This window comes from Rhinolophus sinicus, linkage group LG02 (assembly GCF_036562045.2).
Source record: "Rhinolophus sinicus isolate RSC01 linkage group LG02, ASM3656204v1, whole genome shotgun sequence".
In the NCBI taxonomy this organism is placed as follows: domain Eukaryota; kingdom Metazoa; phylum Chordata; class Mammalia; order Chiroptera; family Rhinolophidae; genus Rhinolophus; species Rhinolophus sinicus.
The window spans coordinates 179648705-179663169 of NC_133752.1; the positions used below are offsets into that span (position 1 = coordinate 179648705).

Consider the following 14465-nt stretch of genomic DNA (forward strand, 5'->3'; position numbering starts at 1 on the left):
TATATTTTCCTATTTTTATGGTAGTATCATATACTATATTTGAAAATATCTATATCGTATTCTGATCTAAAACAATTTGGTTGTTTCGCAAATAAAATGATCTTTTAAAAATATTAGTAGCCTCTAGTGGTCAAGATAGGTAAAACTTGCTATCAGCTGTTATGTTTTAGTGGAAGTAAATTCCAGAACAAATTCCACCAAACATACTGATGCAAGGAGGCATGAAAACAGTTGTATAGCTGTTCTACGTACTGATTTTGTACTCAGGGTAGTCTGCTCTTGCCTTATGATCTCCAGTTAGCATCTTCCCTGAAAGCTTACTTCAAGAAGAATGCAAGATGAATTTTGATGACAGGACAAATCAATATTGTCATGTTCTCAGGTGACGGGACTCTGGGAGGTGGAGAGATGCAGGCGAACAGGGCTCTCAATCAGCACTAATGACACTATTCCTGAACAGTCACCTATCTTGAATGCTGCATAGTTCACAAATAAAAACTTATTTCTAGTAGCTTTATGCTATTACAAACCCTCTTAGGTAGATTTTTAGTATTGGCATTTTAAGTACTGTGTAACTTACCTGCTAATCAGGATACTTCGTATACTGGTTAACTGCCTCAGGAGTGTTGATTCATATTTGGGGTACTTTACGTGCTTTCTAATTTCTTCTAGGGTATAGATTAAGTTTAACTGGTACCCACATGCTATACTGTGAATATTGAAGTATTCGAAAGTAAATTCCCTAGACATAGAAAGAGTCTGAGTTTTGTATGTAGAGTATAATATATAGCTTCTTGGGGTGTTTTGGTTTTTAAACTAGCTCCCTATCTAAGACCTTGCATGAAATGGGCAATAGGATATCCTGCTATTGAGACTTACTATTTAATGCAGGGTTCTGAGCGAAGGTTTGTGGCAGGAGAGAGCCTCTGTGTTTTTATATCACACCAGCAGGAGAATGAGTGGCCCGGGGGGCTGCATGCCTCACTCTTGGGGATGCTACTCACCTAGTGTCTGTGTCCTGGGAATGCCCTGTTTGGGGGGAAATTAAGGAACAGTGTGATCCTGTCATTGTTCCCTCCAAAAACATGACATTTCTACGTCTGCTTTGTTCCTTTGGCCCTCACCCTTGTCTGGAATGTTATTCTTCCTAGTTTTCCTGCCTAGCTAAGTCACACCCACCCTTTAAGACTTACTCTAAGTGCTTCCTTCTCTACAAACTTTTCCTGGGTCATTGAGTTCATGATAATCCTGTCCTTTCTCCAGACTTATATAGCAGTTGTTATCTTTTACTTTTTAAATTAAAGTTTATTGGAGTGACCATGGTTAGTAAAATTACATACGTTTCAAGTGTACAATTCTGTAATCCATCATCTATATATCACATTGTGTGTTCACCACCCAGAGTCAGTTCTCCTTCCTTCACCATATATTTGATCCCGTTCACCCTCATATACAATCCCCTCCTCCTTACCCTCTGATAAATCTGAATTACTCATCTGATACTTATCATCTACCATGCTTTCTGGAATTTAACTCTGTTTTCAATAACCTTATGCTTTATTTTTGTACCGTAGATGCTGAAGAATTTTTGGAATTTATTAATTCCAAAACGAGTGACGAAAATGATTCCAAGACACAAACAGTTTATGACTCAGACTTTCAATCAGGTCTTAGTGCTAAAGAAAAGGATCAATCACCAAATTTGAGTCTATTGGATCACTTTATAAAAATCTTTTTATATTGCAGGAGAGCAATGGTAAGGTGGTCCTTATTTGCTAATGTACCGTGTTTGCTTGAAAATAAGACCAGGTCTTATATTAAGGTTTGCTCCAAAAGGTGCATTAGGGCTCATGTTCAGGGGATGTCATCCTGAAAAATCATGCTAGGGCTAGGGCTTATTTTCCGGTTAGGGCTTATTTTCCGGTTAGGTCTTATTTTCAGGGAAACACGGCAGTAGACACAAATCTCAGCCCATAAATTCAAGCATGATATATTGTATTTATTTGCTTACTCTCTGTAATTTTACTTTCAATTTTGAAACTAAATTTGCTGGATTTTGTGTCAGTCATTTTTGAGGTTTGCCTGCCATGGTGCTGTGGTCTTAGACGTTGCCAGGTTGTCAGGGAGCAGGCTGAGCTCCGTTAGTCAGCAGTTACCCATCATCCGGAGCTGAGGTGGCCTTTGTCCCTGTCTACATGTGTCCGTGGATATTCAAACAGCCCTTTGCTGCTTTCTTACCACACTTGGGACATGGACTTTTCTGGTGACACCAGGGGTTCCCTTCTGGAGTTTTGCTTCCTCCTGGGATACCATAGACCCCTTCTTCCCTCTAGCACAGGGAAGATATTTCTAGATCATTGGAAGGAAGTGCTTCTGCCCCTTGACTTTCCTTCTACAGGACACTTGTGTATTCTCTCAAATGTTTTTCTCTCTTTTTCTTCTTAAATATTGTATGATAGATTTTTAAACTCAGAATTAGAATCATTAGCTACAATGAAATTAGTTTCCTTGTTCTTTTATCAGGGAGGGGAGATATACTTCATTCCTCTCAAGAGGTGAGAGGAAATCTATCCTTTCCAGACAGAAAGGAACACACTTACGTTCCCATATTCTCTGTGGAGTGGAGAAAGTGACTTTTTAAAAATGTAAAGTAAACCCACATCATCCCCTTGACCATGACACTGCATCCTACTATCCTTTCCACCAGCTTCAGGACCCTCTAGAAGGTCTGGGTCATGCTTACCACTCGGAACGCATTTCCTCTTGCTTTTGTTCAGTCCACTCTCCCCTCTGTGATCTTGAAAGCACTGAGCTTGTTCCTGTCTCAGCCCTCAGGTTCACCCTCCATCCTTTGCACTTGCTGTTCCCTCAGCCTCAAACGCTGTCCCCCTCCCAGCAGCCCCATCCCCACCTTTACATAACTTATTCAACTCAACATTCAATAAGTTACCTCTTCAGAGAGGACTTCTCCCCTGATCACCCTGTCTAAAAGGATACATTCTCTCATTCTCATCATTTCTGCTTTTTTTTACAACACTTATGGTTCATAAAATTATATTTTTATTTATCTACTTATCTATTGTTAGTCTCCCCAATAAAGTGAAGCAACATGAGGGCAGACCTGGTTTTTCTTGCTCACTGGCACATTCCCAGAACCTAGAACAATAGGAGTGTTGCAGTCAGACCTGATGTGCAAATCTTAGCTCATCTCTTAGTAGATTCAGGACCTTGGGCAAGTTAGCTCCAGAGCTCCTTTTCCTTACCTGTAAAATGAATAGAATACCAGTGCATACTTACTTCATAGGCGTTATTGTTAGAATGAATTAAGATGATGCATATAAAGGTCTTACCACAGTATCAAGCTCATTTAAGTGGCATATAACAAACGGTGTTAGTTGTTTTTATTATTGGCTTATAATATTTGCAGAGAGATGAAGTCATTCAGAGATCTGTAACTTTTGGAACTTTGGGGTCTTTTGAATGTTGTGTTTGTCATAGGTTCTTGCTCATCGTGGTGGCTATTGGACTCTGCTTCAGAACTGTTGTCGGGCCCTTTGGAACTTTACTCAGGAAATACAGATACTTCTCAAACAAGCACTGGATCAGTGTAAAATATTTCCTATTAGTCAGGATGGTTTCCTGTGTACCTCTGTTTTACCATTCTATTTGGGAGCAGAATTACTTATTGACATGTTAATAGAACTACAAAATACCAGTTCTATTAAGGTAAGGGTGTTGGGTAATTATTTTTATTATATTCAATTGAAAAATGTCTTTTGTACCATGCAGCTTGGGATAAGTAGAAATTAATATTTTTCTTGAGTTCTTATTTGGTTTGTCTATATTTCATTTGCTTCTCATTATTATTTGCTTCACTATACCTAACTTACATTGATGTTAATTACAAATATCAGCCTGAAAATTCAAATTCTTACAGGGAACAGAAAGTAACATTGACTGAGCTCCAGCTTCTACATAAACTAACCTTAACGCATTTAATCCTTATAGCAATTTTTTGACAAAGAAACATACCCATGAGAAAGATATATATAGCTTGTTGATTGGTCTTTATTTCTTGCTTTATCTGTCCCTATTGTGTTACTCCAGATCTGGTAGAATTTGCTGTCATTTAAAATCTTCCACTGTGGTTCAAAGCTTGAAAATAAAATTGAAAAAAATTCAACCATGATAGATCCTAAACTTAATGAAAATTAGTCAACACATAAACACATTGAGTCATGGGGTCATTTCCAGATATAAAGCAGATGGCAAAGTTGAGTAACTATCAAAAAAAGAGATAGCTAAAAAGCCAATACAGTGAGGCAGGATACAAGGAAAGGGAACAAAAACATATGGGACAAATAGAAAACAAATAGCAAATAACAAATCTAACCAAATCACATTAATAAATATATTAAATATAAGTGGATTAAACACCCCAATTAAAAGGCAGAGATTATCTGACATAATTAAAAAGAAAAACACCTACATTGGTCCATAGGAGATGTACTCTGAATATAAAGAAAAATAGAAAGTAAAACAGTGGCAAGAGATAATACCATAAAACAGTAAGCACAAAAAAGCTGGTGAGGCTATATTAATATTAGATAAAATAGCCTTCAAATCAAGAAACATTTTGAGAGATAAAGAGGGACATTTTATTATAAGAAGAGGCCCAGTTAATCAAGAATACATACTAATCATATGTATATGCACCTAATAACAGATTCAAAATACACTTTGGACATCCAAAACTTGGAACACAACATTACGTAGTAACTGTTTAACTGAGGTAAAAAGAGGGTCTTCTAGAAGATTTCCTTCTCCATAGATTTGGCCTTTGCATTAGGGAATTGGACATATTATTCTACAAACTGATGAATGTGACCAATGTATTAGGGAATCTTAATTATTTATGTATACTAAAACTGATTCCTCCTGAAAACTTTGCCTTATTGGTTTAATATCTTCACTTAAATAGTGACTATGTTCGACTCTGTGCTAATATGGCAATGACTAGCCATATATGGCTATTTAAATTTCAGCTTATATTAATTGAAATTAAATTAAAAATCCAGTTACACTAGTCATACTTCAATAGCTCAGTATTCACATGTGCTTAGTGGCTACTATATTGAACAGCACAGATATAGCACATTTCCATCATCACAGAAGTTCTATTGGATAGCATTATCAAACTTTGATTTGCATAATATAAATATTTGAGCATTTTTCTATTCATTTTTTCCATATTATATTTTTATATATTACATTCAGTTTTCAGAAAAAATGTGTAGTAAAATCTGAAATTACGCAAATTTTTTTTCAATGTACCACTTGCAGATTATTGAAGAAAAAGGAGAATTCAGTGTTCCAAGTTGCTATGGAAATATTAAAAATGATAATGGTGGTTCTAGCCTTACTTTTGAGCATCCTTTGGATGATGTAAATGTGGTTGATTTGAAATGGATTCATGACTTTGTATTAAAATCTCTGGAGCTTTTATATCAAGTAGAAAAATGGGAAACACTAGTATCACTTGCCATTCAGTTCAATACAATTTCACAGTAAGTACTACTGTAAAGGGAATTAAAAGTTACAGACTTCATTGAAAAAAAAATGTGTTTTAGCTAATGTTTACTTTTTAATGTATTCTTACCCCTGTCTAGTGAGAGGTATACAGAGCAAGTGACACCACTCCTGGTATATGCACAACGCCAGCTTCTTCTAAGAATATCCAAGTTCAAGGGCCCAGATATTACCCAACAACCATGTGTAAGATATGAGGCTGAATATAAAGAGAAGGTAAGCTTGACTCTATTATGCATAGTTGTGATTTCTTATTAATACACGTGTAAAATACGAAGATTTAGGATTGGGATAAACATTATTATCTTCATGTGGACATATATCATTCAAATCAACAAACATTATTGAGAGCCTGTTATGTGCCAATATTTTCCAGAAAAAGGGTGAACTAAAGTAAGTCCATGTACACAAGAAATTTATCACGGCTGATTTATCCATTAGGCACAGTGAGGACAGTGTCTAGAGTCATAATGCTTTTAAGGGTCCACTAAATGTTTTCATTCTTTTTAAAATTAGAAAACAGCAACTTTTATGTCAAAGTTTTGATTTTAATATTACTATATTTATAGTATTTATACCAATGCAATCATAAAATATAATTTTTAATATATATATTTAATTTTTATTAAACTTATTGGGGTGACATTGGTTAGTACAATTATATAGGTTTCAAGTGTACAATTCTATACTACATCATTTGTATATCATGTTGTGTGTTCACCACTCAGAGTCAGTTCTCCTTCCATCACCATATATTTGAACTTTTAATATTTTTTTACGGAGGAGGAGTGGGCCCATGAAGGCAAAACTGCATAAGACCCATGAAAGTCATGGTTCAGCTTTTTTTTTAATTAAAATTTATTGGGGTGACAATTGTTAGGTGGTTCAGCTTTTTGAGGTAAAGGAAAGAGATAAGTAAATTCTCTCATTTGTTAACTTAATAAGTACATATTGATTGCCTAATGTCAGAGCTATTGTATTTAGTTATACAGTCTGTCTGTATGCTGCCCCAAAGCCCCTGGCACACATAGGGGCTGAAATTCAGTCTCTGCCCACACACCAGTCTGCGTGCTCGTGGTGTTACAGCCACCCAGCAAGGACTCCATTTTCTTCTTGTGACAAAGGTTGGCCTTGTGTATTCTTGCCTCCTGCATATTCTATGTAGAGAGAATACAGTCTGAGTTGTTGATTTTGGAATTTAATTTTGGCGGGGCGAAGGTATCGTCAGAAAATAAACATATGAACATATATAAAAAGATTTATGATCATTAAATGTTCTCTGAAGAAAACAAAATAGGTCAATGGAATAGAGATAGGCTGGGGTGGGAGGTGGAAACTTTAGCAAGCGTGATCAGAAAGGCCTCTTGGAGATGGTAACATTCGATGAGAAGGCACCAGCCAGTCATACAGTGAGATAGAGCATTCCAGCTTAAGGGGACAAGAAGGACAAAGGCCCTGAGATGGGGCAGAAAGAAGCCTGAATGGTGAGAGGAGTGTAACAGGCAAAAGGCAGGCGTTGGGGGCTGCTCCTCTGTCTTCTTTGCTGCGTATTCCTCTTTTCCCCAACGTCTTAACGTTAAGTGTGTCCCAAGACTCTGTTCTTGGTCCTCCTGTCTTCTATGTGGACTTACTCTGACTTGGTGAGTTAATTTGGTCTTGGGTCTGAGCACCATCTTTATGATGATGACTATCAAAATTACATCTCCAGTGTAGACCTTTCTCCTGAATTCTGTGTTGACATAGCTAACTGCCTGTGTCAGTCAGGGTTCAATCAGAGAAGCTGAACTAATAAGATCTGTCTATCTATCTATCTATCTATCTATCTATCTATCTATCTATCTATCTATCTATCTATCATCTAACTATCTATCTACCTAGATTGATTACAAGGAATTGTCATATGTTATATGATTATGGAGGCTGGCTAAGCAAGTCCAAATCTTTAGGGTAGGTAGTCAGGATCATGATCAGTAAGGAACCCTACAGGCATCACCAGAAGCTGATCCACAGGCAGTCAGTGAGGGAGGATCCAGTGAGGGAAGAACAGTTTTCAATCTGGTTGCTGGTTGGAATTTGGAGTCTGGAGACGACCAGCACTGTCAAGGATTCACCTGATTATACCAGACCCACCTAAAATAATCTCCCAGGCTTAAAGTCAGTTTACTAGTGACTTTAATTAGTATCTACAGAATCCCTTCACAGCAGTACCTAGATTAGTGTTTGAATAACTGGGATGAGGTGTAGGATGCTATAAAATGGATGCTTCCCTCTAGTTTGTCCTCACAGTTTAGCCTAACCAAGTTGACTGATCAAAAAACCATCACACTGCCTAATCAACACCATCTCTTAGATATTTAACATAATTCTCAAATTTAGCACATCTCAAACAAACCTGTTCTGCCAAGTCTTCCTCACTTCAATTGATGACATCCCATCCTCCCGGCTGCTCAGGCCAGACCCCATGGAGACATCCCTGACTCCTCTCTTGTTTTCATACCCCACTTCAAACCGGTTGCCAAATTCCCTACCTTCAGTGTGCATTCAGAACCTGACCACTTCTCACTTCCTCCACCACTCCGGCTCTGATCCAAACCACCACTGTGTTTGCTTGGATTAATGCAATGACTGCCTAATTAGTCTTCCTGCTTCCAATTTCCATGAACCCCTGACTCAGAACCTATAGTCTGTTCTCAATACAGCCGGTAGAACAACCCTTTAGAAACCTAAGTTAGACCATGTCATTCCTCCATTTTAAACGCTATAGTGGCTTCCCATCTGATTCAGTTAAATCGTACCTCCTTATCATGGCCTTCATGCCCTACATAGCTTGTCCCCCTGTGATCGCCAGTAACTCATCGCCTATTATTCCCCTGAATGTTTCAACTGCTCTGTTCCTTAAGAGGTTCCCATCTCAAGGTCTTCGTGTTTGCTGTTCCCCTGCTTGGAATGCTCCTCACCCCAAAACCCACATTGGTTTTCCCCTCACCTCTTTCTAGTCTTTGCTTAGTGTCACATTCTCTACAAGGACTTTTTCATTACCCTATTTAAAATTTTGTGCCCGTTTGCTCTATTTCTCTCTATCACATGTATAACTCTTTAATATACTTTATAATGTACTTCTCTATTTTGTTTATTGTCTCTCTTCTTCCACTAGAATAAGTTCCATAAGAATAGGACTTTTTGTTTACTGTGTTCTTTGCCATATCATCCTTGAGTTTGAAGCTGTTCCTGGCATGTAATGGGTGTTCGATAAAGATTTGTTTAATGAAGCTGGAGAGGTGGAAAGGACTAGGTCAAGGAGGGCCTTATTAGTCTGTGGGAAGGAATTTGCATTTTATTAGACTGTGCTTAAATCTCATCATAGAAATACCTGCCGGGAACAATTAAAAGCAGCGTCTCCATCAGACTGGGGTTCAGGAAGGGCTGTATTTTGAGCAATAGGTTAGTTCAGGGAGTGGGAGTGGAACAATGAAGAGAAGAGGATCTTGGACATTTTAAAAGAATTTCCTTCTGTTTAAAAATGTTCCCTTTTCAGATATTTTACAATTTTAGGACTCAAGTATCAGTTAGAAAATACATTTTAAAAATACCAGAGGGGAAGTTCTGGAAAACTTTACCAGGGAAGTTTAAATTACATTAATTATGAGTAGGGTGGAAAAATCTGCCATTGGAAAAGCAGCCTACATTTTAAATACGTTTCAACTTACATAATGGAAGATATATTTAGACTAGTAAATTTATAGAATATCAGAAAATTATATTCTAATTGCTGTACGTAATTTGCCTAATGTTCCTCCAGCTGTGCTGTACAAAATATGAAAAATTATATAGCTACTTTTCCCCCCCAAAGTTCTCATGATTGAATGCTACTCTGGTAGCTTTTATTTGTAGCATCCTCTTGCATCTCTCGCTCTCATTCTCTCTCTCTCTAACTGAAAAATAAGATAAACATTTTAAGCATGCCAAATTTTTGGCTGTAAATACCTGACAAAGTTATGTTTGTTTTCATCTTTCTTTTTTTAAGATAACCTGCCGAAATTTTATTGGGAAGCAGCTGAAGATTAATCCTTCGGCCAACAAACTGACAGATACAGGAAACGACATAGATTTCCTAGGAAAGCTTATCTCTTCAGGTCAGAACCAATTTTAGCTTGACACTTTTTTAAAGCAAGGTTTGCTGTTGTGTTCTGCATGTCAAATCTTCCATAATTAAAATATTTACAAAATCTTTTTTGCAGGTTTGACTGGAAATAATCCATTTGATATTTACCATCTTGTGTTGCTATAAATGTCACCTAAGGGGAATTAAAACACATATTTTTATTAGTTTAATGTTTAAATTAAACAAGGGAAAGGAATGAAAAACAAGAAGGAGAAAGGAAATTGATGGGAAAAATAAAAATGGGAAAGACTGTTTTTCACTATTTTCCATGTTTTTATCTCACTTGGGAGCTCTTCAAATTGACCTTTTGCTATTTCCTTTGTTCTATCTTGATTCCCATAATAATTTCCATTTCCATAGATTGTTTTTCTATTGGCTTTACCATGGTTAAATTGTACATCTTTTAACTAGAGTACAGGAGCGGATTTGGGAATGCCATGACTCCTTTGCTTTTAGCTGATAAACCACCTTAGCATATTTTGGTAGTGTAGCATGTAAGAATGAGGGAGTAGAATAAGATGAAAATAGAAATAATGCCTTCTCTCAGCTGCACTTTTCATTTGTTTCTGTTTCTGGTATAAGAAAGAAATTCAAGTCTTCCCTTTATAGTGCTAGCATTCTTTCATTTATTTAACTATTGGTTTTATGTGTGTATGTGTGTATGTGTGTAGAATAGTTTCCCCTTATCCTCAGGTGATATGTACCGAGACCCCCTTCTGGATGCCTGAAAATGTGGATAGTACCAAACCCTATCTATTCTATTTTTTTCCCCTATACGTACATACCTGTGATAAACTTTAATTTGCAAATTAGACACAGTAAGAGATTAACAACAACAACTAATAATAAAATAGAACAATTATAACAACATACTGTAAATAAGTTGTGTAAATGTGGTCTCTCTGTCTCTCTGATAACTGATCTGCTAACTGAGACTGCTACTGAGTGACTAATGAGCAAGTAGCGTATACAGCATGGAGACGCTGGGCAAAGGGATGAGTCATGTCCTGGCAAGAAGGAGCAGGATGGCGTGAGATTTCATCAGATGGCAAGCAATTGCAAACTTATGAATTGTTTATTCTGGAATTTTCCATTTAATGTTTTCGGATTGTGTTAACCGCGGGTAACCGAAATCTTAAAAAGCAAAACCGTAGATAAGGGGGGAGACCTCCTGTAATCATTTACTTATTTATTGAGTCAGCCAGCCAGCTGTTCAGTCATTCAGCAAACATTTACTGAGTATCCACCATGTGTTAAGTATTGTACTAGGTACTTATACAAAGATGAATGAGACTAAAGATTTGTTATCTGGGAGTTTACAGCCCATTGAAGGAGACCAAAATCAGATATTACACTGTAAGTCCTCACTAACTTTGTTGTGATAGGTTCTTGGAAACTGACTTTAAGTGAAGCAATGTATAACAAAACCAGTTTACCAGAGGCTAATTGATATAAAAAAGAGTTACATTCCTATGGCATATTTTTAGTCACCAAACTTCTAAATAAAGATTCAAAACATTTCTAATAGTAAACGTTGAAATAAATGTGAGCTTTATATACATGTAAGAATGATTAGTAAAACCAATAAGATAATGATTTTCTCACCTGCCCCGTTCAGGTTCGTGGCTGGCCAAAGCCTCTCCCAGAACCTCAGGGTGCAATTTCAGGGCGCACTCACACAAGCACACTCGCTCAGACTGGGACAAGTTAGACTTGTCAACTCACCTAACGTGCACATCTTTGCGATGTGGGAGGAAGACAAAGTATCGGGAAAAAACTCATGCTGGCATGGGGAGAACAGGCAAACTCCACACAGTGGCCTAGGCTGAGAATCGATTTTTTTTCTCATCAATATTATAACAAAATGACGTTATATGAAATGGCGTTATTTGAGGACCTGCTGTCGTGTGGAGTAATTAGACCTGTAATATTATGACTACTGCTGCTGCTATAAACAATACAAGTTAACAGCTAGTACTACTTTTGAGAGGCTGCGTTTAATTTATTAGGGCTAACATAAAAGGAAACGGCGAAAGCTGAGGTTGGAAAGGTTGGCAGGAGTTAGGTACTAAAGGGTCTTAAAAGGCAGGGTACAGAGATTCAGATTTCTCTGGATTGCTGACCAGAGCTAGATAAAAAGATTTAAAGGAGGGAAGTGAAATGATCATATTTGTGGTCTTGAAAGACCCTTTGATAGATGCATGTGGAATTGACCGAAAGGAGACCACATGGAAGCAGGACAGTGGCTATTCCTGACCTGTGTATGAGAGATGTGGTGAGGCCCTGGACGTAGGCGGTGAGAACAGAGGAGTGGACAGATACGAGAGGAGGCCAAAGTCCACAGGACTTCATTCTGTACTTGTTAGATGATGAGTATGGATGAGGAAGGGAGGAACTCAAGTTGCTTTGGTTTCTGGCTTGGATGGCAAGGTGGATGTGGTCTTTACTCTACAGGAAAACTGAAGGGAGAGGCAGGTCACAGGAGAAGGTTACTTTGGAATCGCTGAGTTCAAGAAGCCTGCGTGATAGCTGAGTAGTAGCACGATCCAGTGTATGGTTAGATATAGTAGTGAGGCACTTAGAAGACATTTGTATTTTAGTCATCAGTATATTGGTACTGGTTGAAATTGGGCTTGTATGAGGTCACCCAGGAAGAGTTATGCGGAGTGTAGATCTTAGGATGGCCTCATTTTGAAAACTGTGTCTGTCAAATGGGCTAGGCAACATAGCAGTAAGAAGCAGTCCCCAAACCTAATGCCTTATCACAAGGGAAGTCTATTTTTGGCCCATGCTATCATGTTCAGTGAGGTTGAGAGGAGCTGCTGATCATGGGTTGATGGAATCTACCTGTTGACACAAGCTTCCATGATTGTTTCCAAGGCAGGAAACGGGACACTAATGTTACTCTTTAGGGAATTATACTGAGAGGCAGTGAATTGTTAAGAACACAGACTTTGAAGCCAGGTCACATGTGCATGTACTGTATGCTTTATGCCAAGGACTTTACATAGATTGTTTTGTTTAACTCTTATAACAACCCCAATAAAGTAATTATTGCTATGCATTGAACATCAGGCACTCTAATAAGTGCTTTGTGAGCACAGGCCTACCTCGGAGATATTGTGGGTTCAGTTGTAGTTCCCCAGTGCATATAAACGCTATGTTTACACTATACTGTAGCCTATTAAGTGTACAATAATGTTCTGTCTAAAAAATGTACGTACCTTAATTTAAAAATACTTTATTGCTAAAAAATGCTCACCATCATGAGCCTTCAGTGAGAAAGTGGTCCCAACAGACATGCTCGATGCAGGGTTGCCACAAACCTTCGATTTGTAAAAATTGCGAAGTGCAGTAAAGCAACGTGCAATAAGATGAGGCCTGCTTGTATTAGCTTGCAACCACCTGAGGAGGCAGGTATGTTATTGTCTCCATTTTTCAGGCAGGAAAAAGAATATAGCTTATAGGCTTTTTCATATTTTGTAATTTTATATTCATGAGTCATATATATATATATAAATCATGTGCTGGCTCTTAACACTGATACTTGAAAGTGACACAGGCTACTTCTGCTGATATTCCATTGCTAACGTCACATGGCCACATCTGACTTCCAAAGGGCTGAGGAAGTGTGACCCTACTCTGCACCCTGAGGATAAAGAGACACTGAACAATGAAGCCTTAATGACTGTCCCAGGAGCAAACAGGAAGAGCAGGATCTGGAAGAGACTGGGACAGGGCCTCTGAGGTGGGAGGTGCAACAGGTGAGAGGGGTGTAAACAAGGCCGAGACTCAGCAAGATGAAGCAGTCCTCAGTCAGGGAGGTCACGGATGGTGAAGACAGACGGTCTCTTGTGTTAAGATTTCGGAGGTCGTTGTCACTGGCCTTTCTGATATGCCACCCTCATCTTATGACCTCGCTCTAGCTGTTTCCCCTTCCTGAAATACTCTCCTCCCACCCAGATGTCAGTCTGAAAAACCCCTCACCAACTTTAAGACTTCATGCACATCAAATCTTTGGGTAAGGAGACTTACCCTGACCATCGTACTTCAAAGTGTATCCTGCCTGCTTCTTCCAGTTCCGCTTACTCTGCAAAACATTTTTTTTTTTTTCTGAATCACTTACCAACGACCTATCACATACTGTATAATTTAAAGATTTTTCTTGTATTTACTGATGACAAGGCTGTCTCCCCTGATACAGTGTAAGCTCTGTGAGGCCAAAGGTCCTTGTTCTGTCCATTGGTATAATCCAAATACCTTCATCTGTGTCTGATACTTAGTAGGAACTCTATCTATTTGCTGAATGAATGACTTTGCGACCTTAAAAAGGGTATCTTCAAAGAAATGGTGGGGTGGGGGGAGGAGAGGTATTTTGAGCGCTAGGTGCAGTAGTGGTGAGCTGTGCCTGCACAGACCCACTGAATAGAGAACTGCCTTTCAGAAAGCTTAGCAATGACAAGAAAGAGAGCAGTAGCTGCAGCTAGAAGGAAATGCGGCACTCAGAGGGCTCAGGAGGGCTTTGTTTTGTTTGTGTGTCTGTTTTTCATAGAGGAGGAGAGGGATCCTGTTTCTGTATTAAGTGGCAAGAGCCAGTAGCGAGGGAGAGCTTACAGACGGGAGAGAGGGCAAGGAACTTGAGGAGACAGAAGATAGAGAAGCGGATGCAGGAGGGGAATTTGCCTTACACAGGAGGGTGGAGCACTTCTGCTGC

The 14465-nt window shown here is 38.4% G+C and overlaps 1 protein-coding gene across 2 annotated transcripts in view; it reads left to right on the forward strand.

The window, feature by feature from the left end:
- CFAP54 (cilia and flagella associated protein 54) overlaps positions 1 to 14465 on the forward strand; it is a 252306-nt gene that overhangs the window by 120448 nt on the left and 117393 nt on the right. For both annotated transcript variants that reach the window (XM_019732067.2, XM_019732066.2), the window contains exons 35-39: positions 1575 to 1756; positions 3499 to 3726; positions 5344 to 5567; positions 5670 to 5805; positions 9614 to 9722. In XM_019732067.2, coding sequence (XP_019587626.2) covers positions 1575 to 1756; positions 3499 to 3726; positions 5344 to 5567; positions 5670 to 5805; positions 9614 to 9722 — 879 coding nt within the window. The remainder of the gene's footprint in view (positions 1 to 1574; positions 1757 to 3498; positions 3727 to 5343; positions 5568 to 5669; positions 5806 to 9613; positions 9723 to 14465) is intronic.